The sequence below is a fragment of the Coregonus clupeaformis genome, chromosome 1 (assembly GCF_020615455.1).
Source record: "Coregonus clupeaformis isolate EN_2021a chromosome 1, ASM2061545v1, whole genome shotgun sequence".
In the NCBI taxonomy this organism is placed as follows: Eukaryota; Metazoa; Chordata; class Actinopteri; order Salmoniformes; family Salmonidae; genus Coregonus; species Coregonus clupeaformis.
In genome coordinates this window covers 22,194,199-22,216,566 of record NC_059192.1, presented here as the reverse complement: position 1 = coordinate 22,216,566, position 22,368 = coordinate 22,194,199, and the positions used below count along the sequence as shown (strand labels likewise).

Here is a 22,368-nt window from a genome sequence, read left to right as displayed (position 1 = left end):
ATCCAACTATTTACACAAACTTGAAGCTATTTCTGTCAGACTGAGACAACTGTAACAAAAAGTTGTTTATTCTCCAAAAACAGACAAGCAAGTTCTGTTTATGAAAATGTTAGAATGATAAGATGGACGAATGAGCAAAGTAAAAAGAGATATGGTTTTCAAAAAAAAAAGTCACCTTAATACACTAATAAAACAGTCACAAAATGAGCACAGATTAACATCGTTTTGCACTAAAAGCTACAAAACATTTACGTTAAAAGACAATGGCACCATTCTCCTGTTTACAACACTATGAATGATAATACATCTCCACCAGCCTATACAGTACTGTCATAGCAAAAAGGTCTGGACCTCTTAGTCAAGTGCCGTGTGAAAATGATCTTGTAGAATCCAAATAAACCATCACTGAAGTGAATCTTAAAAAATTAACACTGCATTATACATTTCTTCCAGGGTTGTGTTTCCTCAAGATAACCCATAGCCTGTATTGACTGATCATATCCAGATAAGAGTTTAACCTGATGGGTGATATTAAGCCAAAAAGGGAGTCCAAATGCTATCTTGCTTTTTAAGACCCTCTGCCTAGAACCCATACGCCCTTGCACTACCTCTATAGTCTTCAGAACCAGCTTTACACCAAAAACGGCTAGTTCTTGTCGTCCTCCTTCTCCTCGGTGGGGTAAGAGTGCCACGTAAGCCGCTCCTCATAGAAGGATATGACCACCTGTGGACACTTCACGTTTGCCTCCTTAGCTGGTACCAGGTCTGCTTCATCAGAGTTTTTCCTACAAGAACAGGCCGTGTGGAGAGAACCACGAGTTGGATGAGTACTTAAGTAGAGGGTTGAGGCTAGTTCAGGGATTGTAGTGACGCCATGAAGCATACAGATGTGGTCAAATATATTGGCACCCTTGCATGATTGTTTCATCTAAAATAAATTGAAAAAACATTGTGTTTACATGTGTATTTGTTTGATTTACCACTGCACAGGACCAAGAAAAGAAAAACAGTAAAATGACCTGTACTAAATTATTCAAAGTTAAAATTAACTAGGTTGGAGGCAATGATTCTCATAAATTGCAGGTGCCTACAGGGTAAAAATGGCAATTTAACCAGTTTTTTAAAGAAAAAAACATCATCCTGCTCCATTGCAAACTGCAAGGGTGCCCAATATATTTGACCGCATCTGTAGGTCAGGATGCAGGGAATGAGGAGATGAAGGCAATGGATCCACTATTGTTGTTTTCATTGATGCATACCCTGCTGAAAAAAACAGCATTGACCAGCCTTCGTTGGGTTTTGGACACTAATGCTGGTGACCAGTTTGTGCTGGTGATGCTGCATACCAGCATTTGCTGATCACCAGCAAAACCAGCATCAAAGTGCTTAATTATTTAAGGCATCCCACTGGGCACCAACTGGTTGAATCAACGTTGTTTTAACGTAATTTGACAACTTATTGTGATGTGGAATCTACATGGAAAATACATTGGATTTGAAAAAAAAGTAAGAGGGTGAAATTTCAACTACAGGATTATGGCATCACGGTAACCAAATTTCTACAGAAACCGTGTATAAAATATGTTGAATTTGTACCTTTAAAACAATGTCAAATTTTTAATCAGAAAAAAATTGTCTGGGAAGCACCTCCTACTGGATAATGTATCTATCTACAGCTGCCCTTTGGTCTCCCATCCCAGGCTTTAACCAAGCCCAACCCAGCGTTGATATTTATCACTGACTATTAACAATGTGCTATCGTGAGAATGATTGTTGAGAGATCTCCACTTAAGAATGAAATAGATTCACTATTGCTATTGAAGTCGGTAGCTTAGTGGTTAAGAGCGTTGTGCCAGTAACCGAAAGGTCACTGGTTCTAATCCCCGAGCCGACTAGGTGAAAAATCTGTCGATGTGCCCTTGAGCAAGGCACTTAACCCTAATTGCTCCTGTAAGTCGCTCTGGATAAGAGCGTCTGCTAAATGACTAAAATGTAAATGTAAGTCATTCCAAAGGGTAGGTTTAACAGAGAAAATGAAATGTGACCATACTTTATCAATTATGCTATTTAAGTCTACAGTATATAGCATTTACAAAGTCATCAACAACAATTGTTTGACTTCAACCCAGAATTTTTAAAAATAGACAATATAATAGGCCTAGGGTTTCAAGCTCTGGTTGATTTAAAGTGTAATGATATTTAGTGATATTGAATTGTGTTTGGTTGTCAACGCAACCAAATATCAACATTTGAAGGAGGATCAAATGCTTGGATAGTTCCAAGCAGAAGATAAATCTCCTTCAAATGTTAATATTTGGATGCGCAGACAACCAAACACAATTCAATATCACTTCTGATATACAATAAACAGCCTATTAACTTGTCGACAAGTTAACAAATAATATGTTGGATTCATATCTCCAACAAAAAGTTAAAGAATGGGATTAAGCCTGTGGCTCAGACGGACCTATCCAAGCAGTACATAAATCTCCTTTAAATGTTGATATTTTGTTGTCAACCAAACAATTCAATATACATTTTTGTAATACAGTAAATAGCCATGGTCACATTGAGGTTACTGTAATTATACAATGCATTCAGAAAGTATTCAGACCCCTTGACTTTTTCCACATTTTGTTATGTTACAGCCTTATTCTAAAATGGATTCAATAATTTTTTTGGTGCTAATTTATTACAAATAAAAAACAGAAATACATTATTTACATAAGTATTCAGATCCTTTGCTATGAGACTCGAAATTGAGCTCGAAACAGGTGCATCCTGTTTCCATTGATCATCCTTGAGATGTTTCTACAACTTGATTGGAGTCCACATGTAGTAAATTTAAATCGATTGGACATGATTTGGAAAGGCACACACCTGTCTATATAAGGTCCCACAGTTGACAGTGCAAACCAAGCCATGAGGTCGAAGGAATTGGAGCTCCGAGACAGGATTATGTTGAAGGCACAGATCTGGGGAAGGGTACCAAAAAATGTCTGCACAGTGGCCTCTATCATTCTTAGATAGAAGATGTTTGGAACCACCAAGACTCTTCCTAGAGCTGACCGCCCGGCCAAACTGAGCAATCGGGGGAGAAGGGCCTTGGTCAGGGAGGTGACCAAGAACCCGATGGTCACTCTGACAGAGCTCCAGAGTTCCTCTGGAGATGGGAGAACCTTCCAGAAGGACAACCATCTCTGCAGCACTCCACCAATCAGGCCTTTTTGGTAGAGTGCCAGATGGAAGCCACTCCTCAGTAAAAGGCACATGACAGCCCACTTGGAGTTTGCCAAAAGGCACCTAAAGGACTCTCAGACCATGAGAAACAAGATTATCTGGTCTGATGAAACCAAGATTAAACTCTTTGGCCTGAATGCTGAGCGTCACGTCTGGAGGAAACCTGGCACCATCCCTACGGGGAAGCATGGTGGTGGCAACATCATGCTGTGGGGATGTTTTTCAGACTGGGGTGAAGGTTCACCTTCCAACAGGACAACGACCCTAAGCACACAACCAAGACAACGCAAGAGTGGCTTCGGGACAAGTCTCTGAAAATCCTTGAGTGGCACAGCCAGAGCCCGGACTTGAACCCGATCGAACATCACTGGCAAGACCTGAAAATAGATGTGCAGCGACACTCCCCATTCAACCTGAAAGAGCTTGAGAGGATCTGCAGAGAATTTGAGAAACTCCCCAAATACAGGTGTGCCAAGCTTGTAGCGTCATACCCAAGAAGACTCGAGGCTGTAATCGCTGCCAAAGGTGCTTCAACAAAGTACTGAGTAAAGGGTCTGAATACTTATGAAAATGTGATATTTCTGTGTTTTATTTTTAATACATTTACAAAAATGTCTAAACCTGTTTTTGCTTTGTCATTATGGGGTATTATGTGTAGATTGATAAAGGGAAAAAAACTATTTAATCAATTTTAGAATAAGGCTGTAATGTAACAAAGTGGAAAAAGTCAAGGGGTCTGAATACTTTCCGACTGCACTGTACATTTCTTCTTATGTAATCATAAGGCGTGCATGTTCAAGATAGCATGCATAGGTCATCGCAGGTCTGTGGAGATCTTCACAATTGCTGTAATAATCAGTGCAGAATCTTGAACGGCATTGATCACTTAAACCATGGACTTTTAATGTAATCTCAACTGCTATCCAGGTCATTTGTTTCTGCTATTAGATGAAGCACAGTGATATCACATTAATCTGTTGTATAAATAAACAAAATATCTGACATTGTATTCCCATTTGAACTTTGCTGAGCTTTTAAATTCTAAAAAGGTCCTTGCTATCTGGTATCCTTGGAAAGTCACCCCATTGAAGTTGAAATGTAAAATGGTTAAGGTAAGCGTTAAGGATTTTAGTTTTTGGTCAGAAAAGACTAAAATCACCAGGAATTCGGCTAAAATGTGTTTAATTTAGGAAATCTGTTCCCAAGTATTCCCACAAAAAAAAAAAAAAAGAGGTGATCATGTCTCAATGTAATCAAGGTATGAATGATTGTTATTTTCAATACAATCTCTTTATGGGCTTAGTTGTGGTCAATTTGCAGTTTACAAATTATTATGTTCCGGCCCATCTACAAAAATTGTACCGCGGCTTAATCTAGTTGCCTACCCCTGAGCTAGTGCATGCTGGTCAGACCAGCTTGACCAGCATCAGACCAGCACTGACCAGCTTGACCAGCATAGACTAGCTTGAAATGTATGCTGATCTATGCTGTTTGGGAATTGACAGGTACACAGTATGTACAACATGAGTTGACATGCTGCTGCTGCATGATTAGGTCTAGTAAGCAGTATAAAGGTTAAAATAAATTAAAATGAATAGGGCGATAAGGGCTATACAAACCATTTCATGAGGAACATGAGTTCTCCAGTGGAGTCAGTGGCACCAATAATCCTTTCTGGATCCAAACCTCGAGCGAAGCCCCTTAGTTTCTCTGGCTAAAACACAGTGAATCACAGTCAATCAATGTGAAAGAGTAAAGACAAACGATTCCATCTGTGTACACGCTTCGGTCTCTAGGACTTACGTCATCTTTTCTCTTCTTGGGTCGACTTTCCTCTCCTTCCACGCTAGTCTCTGCAGATTTCCTCTTACCCACAGACTCATGAGCTGATTTCTGTTTCTGCAGAAACTGTGCAATCAAGTCGGGACAGTCCAAATTATCCTCTGGTTCCCATGTGTTGTCGTCACTGAATAAACATACAGGCAGTGTTAATTAAGCCCAAAAACGGCATTGGAGGGAAAGTGGTGTTTTGATTGGTCAATACAAGCAATCCACAGACTACGGATATTATTGTGTAAACTCACTCCGAAAAGCCTTTCCACTTGAGAAGGTACTCCACTCTTCCTTTCACCACCCTTCGATTCAAGACCTTCTCCACCACATATTCTTCTTCCTCCTCCTCTTCCTCCACGCCCACCACATCCTCTGCCTTCTTCTCCTGTGTCTTATCAGCCGGTGTTGTCATCGTCACCTGAGACTGGGTGGGGGCTGTGGGTGCAGGGGGAATGATGTCTGCAGCTGCAGGGGGATTGATGTCTGCAGGTGCAGGGGGATTGATGTCTGCAGGTGCAGTGGGGTTGATGTCTGCAGGTGCAGGGGGATTGATGTCTGCAGGTGCAGGGGGATTGATGTCTGCAGGTGCAGGGGGATTGATGTCTGCAGGTGCAGGGGAAATGATGTCTGCAGGTGCAGGGGAAATGATGTCTGCAGGTGCAGGGGTAATGTGGGCTGTGGGTGCAGGAGCAGCAAATCACGGCTCCAGAAAACGCCCACTTTGTAGACGGTGACACTTATACTGAACTTTTCACTCAAGGGGTAATCCGCAGTTGAAAAAATAACAAAGGGAATTCCCCGCCTCTGTTTTGGTAAAAAAGCTGAGGGATGGGCCTGGAGAATTGTAACCACTCTCAAATTCATATACTACAAGGACTGACCACCCAAGATAACAAAATTATAGTTTTAAGCATGTTGAAGCTATACAGTGTTTGTTAACATTTACAATGTTTACAAACATTGGAGTAAAAAGTTCTGAGGTGGTAAGACAGTTTAACTAAGTTAATGAGGCATTTATAAATTATATTCTTATAAGTTATATTCTTCAAGAATCAATGGGTATACAGTAGGATCATTACCTAAATTATTGCCACCCTTGATAAAGATGTGCAAAACATGCTATAAAATAAATAATACAAATACTGAGCTATATTGAATGATCAAAACATTTGAAAATGATATTATTTTATACTAATACAATTGCTTAAAGGAGATTTAGTTTAACAAGTAATAAAAAAAATCTCAAAAGACATTTCAAAATTGCCACCCGTTTTCCATACTCCAGCATCCTCCCCTTGCGAGGATAACGACACTGAGCCTTTTGAAAATAGAGCTCTTTGGCCAGGCACACACCAGAAAAGAACCCCATTGTTTTTATTACTTGTTAAACAAAATGTATTTCTGAACAATTGTACTAGTATAAAATAATATAAAATGTTCCCCCCTTTTTTTGCATACAATATAGCTCAGTATTTGTATTATTTATTTTATACAGTCTTTTTTGCTTATCTTTACCAAGGGTGCCAATAACTTCGGTCATGATTAATTTATAAGTCCAAAAATGTATGTAGCAACTGCAGATTGCCCCTTTAAAGCCTACAGATGCTAAGTCTATGGCATCTTGTGCGAGGTAGCCTCACCTTTTGAAATTATATACTGTAATTCAGTGAAACACATTAGAGGTAGATGGGAAACTCACAACATCACGGAGTGCCACACATAAATGATAAACACCTTTGTTTACCCACTGCTGCAGAAGAAGATTTGTTAGTAGAAATAGCAGCTTGACTTTTGCAAAAACATCTGCTCCCTTACCCCACACAGACAAAACAGTGAAATGGTTTGTATATTTGAAAAATGTTATAAGACCTTCAGTAAGAGTGGGAGCATCATTAGAAGGTTCTGTAGATTCGCTCATACTCATCAGGTAGACCGTGGGACCAGCAGTTGGTTCCTGGTCAACGTCAAGAGTAGGGCGATGGGGGTCAGGAATCAATAAGGTAGACAGGATAAAAAAAATAGCATTGGAGAGAAAGCGATTCATGAGAGTCTACATGTCTATAGCATTTTTTTACACGGCTCTAACAGGGGCCCTTGATGTAGTTGGGCAAAAAAAATTGAGAACTTTGGGGAATTCATAGTTATTACAGGTTTACTAAGCCTAAAAGTCACAGTAAATTGTTTATTTTTTGTAGATACTAAAAATAGATGTGCACCAAGAGTACCAGTGCACACATTTCTAATAGTGAATGAGCACAGTGCTCGAGAGAAGCACAAGAATATGGATAGGGTGTCCATTGGCAGCCACAATTTTTTTCCTGGGCTCAATTCACCACAGATATGTGGTAGCTAGCTCCCAAAATTACTGGGGCCATCATGCAGGAGATGGAGCATAAACACATCCTTCAATCTGTGCAACATCTGGAGGGCTAGCTCCCGCTTACAATACGAGTAGGCCAACCGGCCACAAGATGGTGCTATTATTCCCTTTACGTGGTCCCCTGTAGCTCAGTTGGTAGAGTATGGCGCTTGCAACACCAGGGTTGTGGGTTCGTTTCCCACGGGGGGCCAGTATGCATTCACTAACTGTAAGTCGCTCTGGATAAGAGCGTCTGCTAAATGACTAAAATGTAAATGTTTGTCATCTCAGGAAGAACTACGCTCTCTAGGGGGTCATGGCTAGAAGGGCTACATTTTAGTCATTTAGCAGACGCTCTTATCCAGAGCGATTTACAGTTAGTGAGTGCATATATCTTTTTTCATACTGGGCATTTTAGCTAACCCTAACCCTTCTCCGTTAGTTACTCTAACCTGCTGCATACGTTCTCCTAACCTATTACGAAAAGTCAAATCTGACAAAAGCTGTATCTAATCTAGTCAAAACCCCTCTTGCTCTCGGCGCTACAATCAGTGCTGCTTATTTAGTGAGTTTTCAGACCCCATCAGCGACTTTTATTGGTAAAAGAGTCTAGCGACAAATGCAGCTACTTTTCAGACTGCCTTTGGGGAGTTTCGACACCGAGGGTTTCTATGGTTTTAATAGAATTTAGCGAATTTTCCCACTCAATTCTGCCGCAAACGAGAATGAGAGAAGTTGTCTGTGCAACAGAAATCACAGGCAGAGGCACAGGGGTGTGCGGCGGAAAAGGGGGCAAAAACGCTACATAGAGAAACGCAGCAGTGCCGCAGCAAGGTAAATTGGTACTGTGACGTCCCCGCGGAAACGGTCCTCTAGCGGCAAGTCAACGAGCAATACAGATTCTCACTGAAAAATAGTTGGCACACTGGCTACAATACGAGGTCAACCAAATATCGTTTAGAAACTCGGTGGTGATACGGTATCATGATTGACCAGTGTGCAAATCATAAACAGTTGTCCAAAAATGGTTTAATATCGTTTGAAAACGGAGTTAGCGGTCTAACTACTAGTGCTGCCTGTTATTTACAGAGCCATGGTCCAGTAGCGATTCGGGCGAGTACTAGCTACACACGCCACTCTCCTCCATATTGGTTTCAATAGAAAACAAAAGCAGCACTAGCATGCACATTCTGAATGTGTTAGCTAGTTAATCAAACAAAAGCGCAATGTATATGGTAATGCATTATTATCTTTATGTAGTTGGCTAGATGCACGCTGTAGCTAGTTATAATTACATTATTTCCCAACACAAACGTGCAGGTAGCGAAGATTTGCAAGGATAGAATGCAACTCACCTCAAAACGAGTTATTCGAGGAAAAATAGTGTCTGTCTTCAAATGTTGAGATATGATTAGCAAAATAACCTGGGTTATAATTTCTTATATCAATTTGTTTAGTTTATTATCAATCAAATATGAGCTTGTGTAAGCTAAATATATCGTGTCCGCCCCCTTCGTGTCCGAGCTCAAATTCTTTGTACACGTGCAACGATTCTACATTGTGTGGATTTCCCAACGAAACCAAAGTTATCTCATGTGGGTGTCTCAGATGATTTAGAGATTAGCTAGTCGGTCGATCTGCACAGTGAGTGTACCAGCGAGGTATCTATCCGCTCCCGATCGAACATGTTCGATTTTAACCCAGCATTTTCTACTAAATGCGTATGATTTTCTCCTGTCCATAATATTGTAGCTACTAAGGTCAAAAGTGTCGGCGCTGTAACATTTAACATGAAGGTAAAATGGCGACTGTTTATTTATTTATTTAAAGGTTTTGAGTTTGCCCGGAAACGGATATTACGTCGTGACTGACGCCAAGGCATGATTTTAGTAAATACAATTGCGTTGAAACTGCGCGGAGTTCCGCAGATCTTTGCATTGATTGTAGCTACGGATTTTATTGACATTCGACACAATTGTAGACGGAGACTTTTTCTAAAGATCTGTTGGAGCGCTCAACTCTGAATAGCTAATTATTTGGGGGTCTTTCAAAACACGTTTTTAAGAAGACGTTTAAAATATACCCCGACTATATGAAAGTAACCGCCTAGCCCTAGTTGTCATTCCAAAACATGATTTATCAGTTTGTTTGTTTACCCACACTTCCTAGCTAGACTAACGTTAGTGTTATTGACTTTTGATTAGTATCAACATTTGTTTTTACAATGTGGTTACAGTGAAATACTTTTTATTTTTTACACAGGAGTGGTTGGTGGTGGAGGAATTAAACATATTGCCAGTGACAGTGCTATCAAGACGAGGAGGGGTTTATCTTGAGGGCAAAGGGCAAGTGAAGGCATTCATCCCCAGTCTGCTGTTCCCAAACATGGCTAACAGCAAAGAAATCGAGAGAAGCAAAAGACTAACTGCATTTGAGATGTTATCCAGTCGTACATTTTTCACAAAACTTATTACGGCACTGAAACGTTGTCCTCGTGACTGAGTGCTTTAGTGAGACTTGAGGGGTGGAAGAGAAGCATAGGCTGAGTTTTTCCCTCTTTGCTGACTCGTTGATATTGATTCTTGTATTTTGTGTTTTTTGTTTTGTTTGGCAGATGTATCATGTGCAGCGTAGCCTACGGAAGGATGATTAAGAATCACGAAGAATATGTACATTAGAGCCCGACCGATATGGGATTTTTGGGTCCGATACCAATACCATTTTTAGGGAGGCAGCTAAATCACCGAATAATCTGCCTATGTATAGTTTTTTTAGAGCTGGAATGAAAGTGTTTATTTTTTGCAAACATTTTACTCCAATGGATTAACAGATACTCTAAATGATGATTAAGAATCACGAAGAAGATGTAAGTTACCCTCATTCTCTCCTAATTTACCCTGACACTCTTCTACACTGTAGCCTCTGGTTAATTAAACTGTTGGGTGAAAAAGGATATACAGTAGTGTGACGAGCTATCCATGGGAGAATCTCAATTGCTTTCCTCGCTTCCTCTCCTCATTCTCAAAATCCATTCGATGAGAAATCTAAAGGTCCCGCCCCTCTGACCTAATCATCCAATGGGTTCCGAGTAGGAGGCGAGGAGACAGGACCCGAGGAGATGCAATTTAGATTCATCCCATGACTTGCCCCATGACATGGAGCCATCAACCCCATGTTGTATCACTTCCTCGTAACTTTGCTAGCTGTTGATTCACCAATTTAGCTACACAAACTGCCTGCAGTTCCCTCTGTTAGTGAAAGCGCTATTTTGTTTGTCTCTGCAGGAGTTTGTTGCTGTGCGGGTCCAAGACCCTCGGGTTCAGAATGACGGCTCTTGGAACTCGTACGTGGATTTCAGGATATTCCTTCACGTGAGTATCCATTCACCGTCTAAACGCGACAAAGAAGCAGTTGTCTCAATGAGTGCATATGTCCTTATTAGAGCTGTAGATCCCAAGTCATCGGAAAGGGCTAGTTTGAAATTACTTAAGACTCTCATTATGTGCATTTGTCATAGATGAGTCAGGACCAGGAAAAATAAATGACTACTCAGTCACCAAATGGACCTACATGATATCACTAAAGTGGTTGGCCTGTGGGTAGGAATGCTGGGGGTGATGGAAAGATCAGTCTTGTACTCTATTCCTTATAATGCTCCTTTTAATAGAACCAGAGACAAAACCTCTGACTTTCAAACGTTTATCCACCAGAAGTGTCATAATAAAATGCACTAAAATATGAATGTTACAGAATGTTCTACATATACTTTCCAACCAGCACATGACTCCCACATATCAACTGGTCATTTTCCATAGCTGCCCATTACCCTCTTCACACACCGCACACATTTTCTGCTCTCTCCTTATCGTTTCGGGCACTAGAGGCCCATCTCAAGGCCGAATTCTTGCTTCTATTCACTCAAAAGTATTTTCAATTCACATGCTTATACACATGACGTTTCCCACTACATCTAAGTTACATTTCTAAATACTAATAAACACTGTATGATCAACTAGACAAATTACATTATGAATACATGGTTGGACACATGAATAAATGAATATACTTGATTAACTGAATAAGTTTACAGAACTCCATAGAGGTAAACAACATTTGTTGGTATGAATTCTACAATGATATGTGCCTTTTGATAATCTCTTCTGTTGACTTTTCTCTCCCCATGATATTTGACTCATGGTAATGAATTGCTAAACCAGCATCAAGCTATTTTGATGTAGGCTGATTCTCGAAGCCATAACCACATTTTGCGCTGGCTAGCTGGAGAAACTGGAGGCTTAAAGGTAGACTCAGCGATATGACGTCGATGCAGAAAGTAAACAGCATACTGGGTCAATCTCCGCAACAACTAAGAGCGTTGAAGCGCGAGGCTCGACTTCTCCGCTGTTTTGGTGCCCTGGCTACCACGCCGTAACAGCGTGAAGTGAACCCGTGCACATGCGCAGATATTGTGTGTGACTGTGAGAGCGAAGTCTTGCATCTCGCTCATCTCAATATCTGCGGTGCTGCTCGTGGCAACGTCATTTTGCTGAGTCTACCTTTAACATTGGAAGGCTTCGTTCAAATTGCTTGACAGTCTAGTATTGACTTTGTTCTCTGTAAACACAATGGAATCCAGCAGTTCAAGTTCTTAATCTGTACGATCCTTGTCCCTTGTTGACATTAGCCTATCTCCTAAGTAGAATGGATTCGGGTGCGTTGCTTGATTCAGTCATCAGAAGGACATAATGCAGAATTTAAAAAATATGTATATATACAGTACCAGTCAAAAGTTTGGACACCTACATATTCCAGGGTTTTTCTTTATTTTTACTATTTTCTACATTGTAGAATAATAGTGAAGACATCAGAACTATGAAATAACACATATGGAATCATGTAGTAACCCAAAAAGTGTTCAACAAATCAAAATATATTTTATATTTGAGATTCTTCAAAGTAGCCACCCTTTGCCTTGATGACAGCTTTGCACACTCTTGGCATTCTCTCAACCAGCTTCATGAGGTAGTCACCTGTAATGCATTTCAATTAACAGGTGTGCCTTGTTAAAAGATAATTTGTGGAATTTCTTGTGTTTGAGCCAATCAGTGGTCTTGTGACAATGTAGGGGTGGTATACAGAAGATGGCCCTATTTGGTAAAAGACTAAGTCCATATTATGGCAAGAACAGCTCAAAGCAAAACAAACGACAGTCGATCATTACTTTAAGACATGAAGGTCAGTCAATCCAGAAAAGTTCAAGAACTTTGAAACTTTCAAGTGCAGTCACAAAAACCATCAAGCGCTATGATGAAACTGGCTCTCATGAGGACCGCCACAGGAAAGGAAGACCCAGAGTTACCTCTGCTGCAGAGGATAAGTTCATTAGAGTTACCAGCCTCAGAAATTGCAGCCCAAATAAATGCTTCACAGAGTTCAAGTAACAGACACATCTCAACATCAACTGTTCAGAGGAAACTGCATGAATCAGGCCTTCATGGTCGAATTAATGCAAAGAAACCACTACTTAAGGACACCAATAAGAAGAAGAGACTTGCTTGGGCCAAGAAACACAAGCAATGGACATTAGGCCGGTGGAAATCTGTCTTTGGTCTGGAGTCCAAATTAGAGATTTTTGGTTCCAACCACCATGTCTTTGTGAGACGCATAGTAGGTGAACGGATGATCTCCGCATGTGTGGTTCCGACGTGAAGCATGGAGGAGGAGGGGTGGGGGTGCTTTGCTGGTGACACTGTCTGTGATTTATTTAGAATTCAAGGCACACTTAACCAGCATGGCTACCACAGCATTCTGCAGCAATATGCCATCCCATCTGGTTTGCGCTTAGTGGGACTATCACTTGTTTTTCAACAGGACTCAGAACACACCTCCAGGCAGTGTAAGGGCTATTTGACCAAGAAGAAGAGTGATGCAGTGCTACATCAGATGACCTGGCCTCCACAATCACCCGACCTCAACCCAAGATGGTTCGGGATGAGTTGGACTGCAGAGTGAAGGAAAAGCAGCCAACAAGTGCGCAGCATACAGTGGGGAAAAAAGTATTTAGTCAGCCACCAATTGTGCAAGTTCTCCCACTTAAAAAGATGAGAGAGGCCTGTAATTTTCATCATAGGTACACGTCAACTATGACAGACAAAATGAGGAAAAAAATCCAGAAAATCACATTGTAGGATTTTTAATGAATTTATTTGCAAATTATGGTGGAAAATAAGTATTTGGTCAATAACAAAAGTTTCTCAATACTTTGTTATATACCCTTTGTTGGCAATGACACAGGTCAAACGTTTCATGTAAGTCTTCACAAGGTTTTCACACACTGTTGCTGGTATTTTGGCCCATTCCTCCATGCAGATCTCCTCTAGAGCAGTGATATTTTGGGGCTGTCGCTGGGCAACACAGACTTTCAACTCCCTCCAAAGATTTTCTATGGGGTTGAGATCTGGAGACTGGCTAGGCCACTCCAGGACCTTGAAATGCTTCTTACGAAGCCACTCCTTCGTTGCCCGGGCGGTGTGTTTGGGATCATTGTCATGCTGAAAGACCCAGCCACGTTTAATCTTCAATGCCCTTGCTGATGGAAGGAGGTTTTCACTCAAAATCTCACGATACATGGCCCCATTCATTCTTTCCTTTACACGGATCAGTCGTCCTGGTCCCTTTGCAGAAAAACAGCCCCAAAGCATGATGTTTCCACCCCCATGCTTCACAGTAGGTATGGTGTTCTTTGGATGCAACTCAGCATTCTTTGTGTGGTCCTCTGTAGCTCAGCTGGTAGAGAACGGCGCTTGTAACGCCAAGGTAGTGGGTTCGATCCCCGGGACCACCCATACACAAAAATGTATGCACGCATGACTGTAAGTCGCTTTGGATAAAAGCGTCTGCTAAATGGCTTATTATTATTATTATTATTTATTATTATTATTTGTCCTCCAAACACGACGAGTTGAGTTTTTACCAAAAAGTTCTATTTTGGTTTCATCTGACCATATGACATTCTCCCAATCCTCTTCTGGATCATCCAAATGCACTCTAGCAAACTTCAGACGGGCCTGGACATGTACTGGCTTAAGCAGGGGGACACGTCTCGCACTGCAGGATTTGAGTCCCTGGCGGCGTAGTGTGTTACTGATGGTAGGCTTTGTTACTTTGGTTCCAGCTTTCTGCAGGTCATTCACTAGGTCACCCCGTGTGGTTCTGGGATTTTTGCTCACCGTTCTTGTGATCATTTTGACCCCACGGGGTGAGATCTTGCGTGGAGCCCCAGATCGAGGGAGATTATCAGTGGTCTTGTATGTCTTCCATTTCCTAATAATTGCTCCCACAGTTGATTTCTTCAAACCAAGCTGCTTACCTATTGCAGATTCAGTCTTCCCAGCCTGGTGCAGGTCTACAATTTTGTTTCTGGTGTCCTTTGACAGCTCTTTGGTCTTGGCCATAGTGGAGTTTGGAGTGTGACTGTTTGAGGTTGTGGACAGGTGTCTTTTATACTGATAACAAGTTCAAACAGGTGCCATTAATACAGGTAACGAGTGGAGGACAGAGGAGCCTCTTAAAGAAGAAGTTACAGGTCTGTGAGAGCCAGAAATCTTGCTTGTTTGTAGGTGACCAAATACTTATTTTCCACCATAATTTGCAAATAAATTCATTAAAAATCCTACAATGTGATTTTCTGGATAATTTTTTCTCAATTTGTCTGTCATAGTTGACGTGTACCTATGATGAAAATTACAGGCCTCTCTCATCTTTTTAAGTGGGAGAACTTGCACAATTGTTGCTGACTAAATACTTTTTTCCCCCACTGTATGTGGGAACTCCTTCAAGACTGTTGGAAAAGCATTCCTCATGAAGCTGGTTGAGAGAATGCCAAGGGTGTGCAAAGCTGTCATGAAGGCCAAGGGTGGCTACTTTGAAGAATCTAAAATATATTTTGATTTGTTTAACACTTTTTTGGTTACTACATGATTCCATATGTGTTATTTCATAGTTTTGATGTCTTCACTATTATTCTACAATGTAGAAAATAGTCAAAATAAAGAAATGAGTAGGTGTGTCATCTTTTGACTGGTACTGTATATATTTGTCACGTGCCGAATACAACAGGTGAAATGCTTACTTACAAGCTCTTCCTCAACCATGCAAAGTTAAATAAAGAAAATAAAACATGTGAGAAATAAAACACATAAGAATGTCAGCTACAGTTGAAGTCAGAAGTTTACATACAGGTTGGAGTCATTAAAACTTGTTTTTCAACCACTCCACATATTTCTTGTTAACAAACTATAGTTTTGGAAAGTCGGTTAGGACATCTACTTTGTGCATGACACAAGTCATTTTTCCAACAATTGTTTACAGACAGATTATTTCACATATAATTCACTGTATCACAATTCCAGTGGGTCAGATGTTTACATACACTAAGTTGACTGTGCCTTTAAACAGCTTGGGAAATTCCAGAAAATAATATCATGGCTTTAGAAGCTTCTGAAAGGCTAATTGACATCATTTGAGTCAATTGGAGGTGTACATGTGGATGTATTTCAAGGCATACCTTCAAACTCAGTGCCTCTTTGCTTGACATCATGGGAAAATCAAAAGAAATCAGCCAAGACCTCAGAAAAAAAATTGTAGACCTCCACAAGTCTGGTTCATCCTTGGGAGCAATTTCCAAACGCCTGAAGGTACCACGTTCATCTGTACAAACAATAGTACGCAAGTATAAACACCATGGGACCACGCAGCCGTCATACCGCTCATGAAGGAGACGCGTTCTGTCTCCTAGAGATTAACGTACTTTGGTGCGAAAAGTGCAAATCAATCCCAGAACAACAGCAAAGGACCTTGTGAAGATGCTGGAGGAAACAGGTACAAAAGTATATATATCCACAGTAAAACGAGTCATATATCGACATAACCTGAAAGGCCGCTCAGCAAGGAAGAAGCCACTGCTCCAAAACCGCCATAAAAAAGCCAGACTACGGTTTGCAACTGCACATGGGGACAAAGATCATACTTTTTGGAGAAAGGTCCTCTGGTCTGATGAAACAAAAATAGAACTGTTTGGCCATAATGACCATCGTTATGTTTGGAGGAAAAAGGGGAACGCTTGCAAGCCGAAGAACACCATCCCAACCGTGAAGCACGGGGGTGGCAGCATCATGTTGTGGGGGTGCTTTGCTGCAGGAGGGACTGGTGCACTTAACAAAATAGATGGCATTATGAGGAAGGAAAATTATGTGGATATGTTTTGAGTTCCCACTTCCTCAGGTGGGTGAATTATGTAGTATATATCCTAGGCCAATATGCACAAAAGATATGCAGGCAAATTAATCTCTAAAGAGCCTCAAATGAATTGGATCATTCTGAGTCCTATTTTGACATGTTGCACATCAAAAGATCCATCATGTATTCCCTGAACATGTTAGATAAATAGCGAACTTCTTTCATGTCTTACTTGGCACTGGAAAAAGTCAGTCTAGAGCCCTGCCGCTAATGGAAAGTAACTCTGCAATTAAAAAAAGTTGTATTTATCGCTATCGCGCAAAACGGATCAATTTATCTCCCATTGGCGTTGTCTGTATCCACAGTATGTAATGGTGCACCCTCTCTTTTTACTCACAGACCAACAGCAAGGCCTTCACAGCGAAGATGTCCTGTGTGCGCCGGCGCTACAGTGAGTTTGTCTGGCTCAAGAAGAGGATGCAGAAGAACACTGGCTTGGTGTAAGTCATAGCAATGTCCCCCAATGTGCGTGGCTTTAAACTGCATGTTTGAAAAAAATCATTTGGAACACCAATGTGAAGTTGTCCTGTTATGCAAGCTATGGGTTATTTTCTGTCCCTGTCTGTCCTATAGATCCGTCCCAGACCTGCCCAGCAAGCCCTTCTTCTCCTTTAGTGGTGAGGACTTCCTAGAGAAGAGGAGGAAAGGCCTGCAGTCCTTCCTGGACAAGTCAGTTCCTCTCCTAAGTTAATAATTATCAATGACTTCACCATTTCAATTATAGTGCTTGGTTGTTCCCTCTTTGTCATTATTGTCACACCTGAAATGAGCACAAAGGAAACATTTACCATGACTAATCAAATAAAATGAGACCCCAACATTGAGCATGGCATTGGCGTACCTTTTCTTTCTTCAGAGTGTGCACCATGACAGTGTGTCTGTCAGACAGTCAGCTCCACCTCTTCCTGCAAACCCAACTGCCAGTTGGTCACATCCTGGACTGTGTGCAGGGCCACACCCCCTACACTGTGACAGAGGCCATCCTCACCTACGGCTCATCCAATCAGGGCTGGGTTCCGGAAGAGGACTCGACCCAGGACCCAAGTCTTACTCCAGTTCCTTATGAGTCCATGGAGAGGTAAGACTGGAGTGTCAACAGATGAAAAAGCACAACTGTCCACACAGGCACAAATGAGGTGTAGTTGTGAGTTGAAACTTCTGGTGGGCTCCTGAATAGACGTGAGTGTGTTCAATGAACACATTGTTTTAGGCCAGGATTCAATCTGGTCCGCATTAATAATTTCTGATTGAGCCGACATCTGCAGCGTTTACTTTGAATGCGATCTCCGCAACCGCGGTAATATTGCCTTTAAATGGTGCTTAGCTGAAAAGGGGCGATTGGATTGAATCCCGGCAGATGCAAAGTTTGGTAACAGAATGACCGCACAAACCGTCATTCTGTTACCAAACTTTGCATCTGCGCTGTTCTTCAAGTAAATGTGTTTTTGTGGAAATTGTTAAAACTAGGCCTTGTGCATAGTTGTATGGTTTGTGTAACTTTGCAATCATTGTATTTTTTTTTTTTACATACATTTTAAAGTGAAAAATCGGGAGTCTCTGCATCAATTCGTTACCCATACTTGTATTTCAGGTTTTACAGTATAAAGGTAATGTTGAGTATTGTTACTTCATGGCCATTCGTTCCCCACAGCCCTGCTCCTCATCTACCTACCCTGCAATGTGAAGAGCCCCTCAACCCTGTGAACCTCGCCTCCAGTGAGCCAGAGGGCCTAATGACTGAGAAGTTTCTAGCTGACGCCCATGACATAGACGCTGTGGAGTTACAGCTCAGTGAGACTGAGACCCTTTCCCTAGAGGTCACCCAGGAGGACCACAATGTATTCCAGGTAGAGGCCATCCTGGAGACACACAGCCCAGTGGAGACTATCTTTAAGTGGGATGGCCATGAAGAATCTACCCCAGAGAGGCTCGAACATGAGGAGGTGATCCACCAAGGGGATTGTCAACAGCTGACACTTGTGGAACTGCACTGTGAAAAGGACACAGGCTTGGAAGAGGGATGTGTAACGGAGTTGAAGACTGAGAGGGTCATTAAGGAGGAGAGCCATGCTAACATACCTACAGATATAATTCATCCCAAACAGAGTAACCTAGACCTAGGCCTGGAGGAGGAGTGTGAATCGGAAGTGGCCCTTGAGGGTGAGACCCATACAGACACGACTACACAGACAATCCCTCCCAAACAGAGTAGCCCAGAGCTAGACATCCATGAGGAAACTCCTCAAGATGGAGATGATGGCCTAAGGGAGACAGTTCTAGAGGACCTTAACCCTGCGGAGGAAGCTCAAGAAAGCATCAGTCACGAGAAGAGAACCTCAGAAGGGGACTGCAACACAGTAACAGCCATTGAGCTGGACAGCCAAGGACACACGGATGAGAGAAACTCCCACATAGAGATCAGCCTAGAGGAAGACTGTCATGAGATCACAACCGAAGAAGTGGAAAGTGTTGATGACTCAACCCAAGAGGTAGAAAGTGGAGATGTTGCAACCCAAAAGGGAGAAGTCGATGACTCATTTCGAGGTGGAAAGGCGGCTCCCTAGGACATTCAACAAGTAGAAGATCAGCTGGACACAACCAAAGAGGTTGAGAGACGAGGAAATGAATGGAGAGGATGGGGAGAGTCGGGAATGGGGAAACAACAACATCCGATGGGAGTAATAAGGAGAGCGACGACAAGGATTCTGCCAATAATGAAAATGCAACACGAGACAAATAGCTACATGGAGAAGGGAAATTACCAAACAGACCGCACAGAGGCAGAAGAAGTCTGCAACAACACATTCTAAAGCCCGAAACGAACCAAGATCCCTCACATGAAGAAATCACACCTGAGGTACCCAATGCTCAGGGGACCAATGGTGTCAGTCGGAGAGGGAATTAGTCCGTTTAACTCAACCGGCTGTGTTGCCCCAATGGTTTTAATGTGGCAAATATTTTGGCAGTTAATTCACATGCCTTCAGAAAGCTGTGTGATCCAGAACTGTGTCGCAGTTAAAACGTGATTACGAGTTTGGAGTGGGTGAAAGTTACTTATCGTGCAATCAACTTTGACTGCGTTTTATTCATAACTTCTGGAGAAAAAAAAGTGTCATCCTGCATGCATTCCCTTAGGTATACTGCATTGCTGTTGTGGGTTGGTTTCTGGGTTCAGCTTGAGCAAACGGGGGGGTGAGTGTCGTTCCACCTAAAAGCACAAGAAAGAGGATTTCGACACACACAATCTCAGATTGTCCTGAAATCGTTTCTGTAGTTAGAAACAGATCCAATTAGCATTCCTGAAAGATTATTTTGTGGAAATATAATTTGATCTCTGAGGAATTAAGCAAATTGATTGCACCCAAATTGGCCATTTTGAATGATTGGATTCATATAATCGTCAATAAATATAGTACCTAACATCCTATTTGAATCATAATTCTTCCTGACAGATGAGTACGACGTGAACAAAATCCACCCATGGACCCCCCACACTACACCAATCCCACCCCAATAACCAGTATACAGTATCAATTTCCTATGTCTGACATGGAGCTGCGCCTTGGAGTATTGCTTTTTCATCCTATGTAATGTTTTCCCTGTGAATCTGGTGAAGTTAACCCCCCACACACACACACACACACACAGTTTTGCTGGTCTCCTGTGTTTATTAAATGGATCGCAACGTTTTCTTTGCAACTTTGGGAAGAAAACCAATAGCTTTTGCTCATGATGAAAATAAATGTTGTGGTCATCCTCCCAATTCTAGCCAGTCCTCCATGAAAGCAGTTCAGTTTGTCCTCCTATTGGGCTTAATCTGTGTCCAGGAAAGGTCTGGATTAGTTAGACCATTCCTGGTGAAAAAGCAAACCATTTAGGCTACAGCAGTCCAAATGGTTTCAATCTTATGTTCGTTAATGGTCTTCAGTGGTAAAAGTACCAAACACGCACTGTATAGTGTTTTGCAATGGTGTTGGGTTTAATGGTAAATATCACTAATCACACTACATACAAAGATGTTTTCTAATAATTGTATTGAAAAACATAGGACTGCCATGCAGTGGTTTATAATTTTATTAGGGTTGTCACAACATTTTAGTCACTAGCCCATTTCGCTGTAACATTTTTGACCTTGTAGGAAAAATCTTCATATGAGAATTGCACCATAGGGATAACCCTCTCAGAGAGCTGCCATTTGTTGGACTATTCAAGGAGAATTGGGTTGAAGCATTTGGTTGCTAAGAGAAAGACAAACTGAATTGCTTTCATGGAGGACTGGCTTGACTTATGAGGTTAAAGTTGCAAAGAAAATGTGATCCATTTAATAAACACAAGAGACCAGCAAAATGGATGTGGCAGTAGCAGGAACAGTGGCATCTAGTGGGCAAAACCTGATACTTTCACACAAATGTATGGTAAATAATACAGAAACGATTTCTGAACAATCTGAGATGGTGGGTGTCATTTCTTGCTGAAATGACATGGAAGGACTCATGAGGCTTTGTGTTTCTCATGTCAGTCTTGTCAGCCATGATAGCCAGTTGAACCAAGGCTGCATGGACACTAGCTTTACTAACCTCTCTGTCCTCGGGGTGGAGTTAGTTACAGTATAGATATAGTATAGTAAACTACTCAACACTGGTATCATTGTAAATCATTGTCAACATGTTACACCAATGCAGTCAGAGCTAACATATGCTTTTACTGTTCTTTTTGTTCTCATATTCAGCATTTTAACAGGTGCATTAGTTATTTTAAGTGGCATAAAAGTTACCCCTTTTATGTTATGTAGATGGTTGACAGACAGTTTTTTTTTCACTTATGTAGTTCAGACAAGGATGTACATGAGCAATATACCAACCTAAAAATAGTCAATAACAACCTAGGAATGCACCTATTGACAACAATGTTTCTTTGGAATATCATTTTAATTGGGAATAAAATGTTTTTTCCCCCACTTGAGTCTATTTTAGTGCATGACATTTACAGACATTTATATTGCCATAGACTTTCATATGCACAGTAAAACAAGTTATTATGTACATAACATAAAATATTTTTACAAGCTCAACAATCAAAAATCTATATCTTTTTTTTTGTTGCAAATTATCAGGTATTCCAATTTCAAACTCTTCATTGAAAAACTATTCATCCCCTTGTGAAACAAGATAGGGGAGGAAGCCTGACCCCTTGTGGACTACATATGTCAGCATAGAAATAACAAGCACTGTAGTCTCAGACACAAGGCTGTTGAAGGCATCAGTTCGTATATGCTTCAAAATATCGAATAGCCAGCCCCCCCAGTTCACTCAGAGGTGAGGATTTCCTATTTTTGTCACAGGGGCATAATGTTTCCTCAATGGCTGGCCATTTCCATTCACACACGGGCACAAATACATTGGAAAAAACTAAACAGAGGAAACCTTTTTGACATCAGAATTATCCATACTTTGATGTGTACACCAAAGGCCTCAGAAGGACAATGGTAATGTAATTTATGCATGGCAATGAAGCAATCTTTACAAAAACATACCAAAAAAATTACACTGCATTACATTGCAAAGTAAAAAATCTCAGTCTGTCATCAGTCTCGAAGTGTTGGGGATTGGGAACGCAGTCACATCACTCAACTGTGGAAG

At 41.3% G+C, this 22,368-nt stretch overlaps 3 protein-coding genes across 4 annotated transcripts in view; 1 reads left to right on the top strand and 2 right to left on the bottom strand.

Annotated features, from left to right (window-relative positions):
• Positions 1 to 52: 52 nt before the first annotated feature.
• Positions 53 to 9,254, bottom strand: cbx1b (chromobox homolog 1b (HP1 beta homolog Drosophila)). Of its 2 annotated transcripts, none has more exons than XM_041857002.1 (6): positions 8,788 to 9,254; positions 6,943 to 7,027; positions 5,325 to 5,748; positions 5,044 to 5,206; positions 4,860 to 4,954; positions 53 to 785 (listed from the first exon to the last, which is right to left on the bottom strand). In XM_041857002.1, exons 2-6 carry the CDS (start codon positions 6,995 to 6,997, stop codon positions 647 to 649), a joined length of 876 nt encoding a protein of 291 aa, XP_041712936.1. In that variant the 5' UTR covers positions 6,998 to 7,027; positions 8,788 to 9,254; the 3' UTR covers positions 53 to 646. The 2 variants fall into 2 exon arrangements, with proteins under 2 accessions (XP_041712936.1, XP_041713018.1); XM_041857084.1 differs by having other exon boundaries at positions 5,325 to 5,508; positions 8,788 to 9,253.
• A 97-nt stretch (positions 9,255 to 9,351) lies between these two features.
• On the top strand, positions 9,352 to 21,686 carry LOC121545847. The gene is made up of 6 exons (XM_041856759.2): positions 9,352 to 10,298; positions 10,717 to 10,803; positions 17,069 to 17,169; positions 17,303 to 17,398; positions 17,586 to 17,807; positions 18,381 to 21,686. Exons 1-6 carry the CDS (start codon positions 10,272 to 10,274, stop codon positions 19,291 to 19,293), a joined length of 1,446 nt encoding a protein of 481 aa, XP_041712693.1. The 5' UTR covers positions 9,352 to 10,271; the 3' UTR covers positions 19,294 to 21,686.
• The window catches only part of LOC121545923 (src kinase-associated phosphoprotein 1-like), a 31,639-nt gene continuing 30,671 nt past the window's right edge, over positions 21,401 to 22,368 (bottom strand). The window contains exon 13 of the mRNA XM_041856888.2: positions 21,401 to 22,359. The gene's annotated coding sequence lies outside the window, so the exon portion shown is untranslated. The remainder of the gene's footprint in view (positions 22,360 to 22,368) is intronic.

Excerpts from the sequence above, each read along its gene's own strand:
- LOC121545847 (XM_041856759.2), top strand. The coding sequence starts at position 10,272 with ATGATGATTAAGAATCACGAAGAAGAT. Across the intron at positions 17,170-17,302 it reads CAGAAGAACACTGGCTTGGT|ATCCGTCCCAGACCTGCCCA; the intron begins GTAAGTCATAGC and ends TCTGTCCTATAG. Across the intron at positions 17,399-17,585 it reads CTGCAGTCCTTCCTGGACAA|AGTGTGCACCATGACAGTGT; the intron begins GTCAGTTCCTCT and ends TTCTTTCTTCAG.
- cbx1b (XM_041857002.1), bottom strand. The coding sequence starts at position 6,997 with ATGAGTATGAGCGAATCTACAGAACCTTCTAATGATGCTCCCACTCTT. Across the intron at positions 5,749-6,942 it reads TGCTCCCACTCTTACTGAAG|CCCACATTACCCCTGCACCT; the intron begins GTCTTATAACAT and ends CTGCACCCACAG. Across the intron at positions 4,955-5,043 it reads CCAAGAAGAGAAAAGATGAC|CCAGAGAAACTAAGGGGCTT; the intron begins GTAAGTCCTAGA and ends ACTGTGTTTTAG.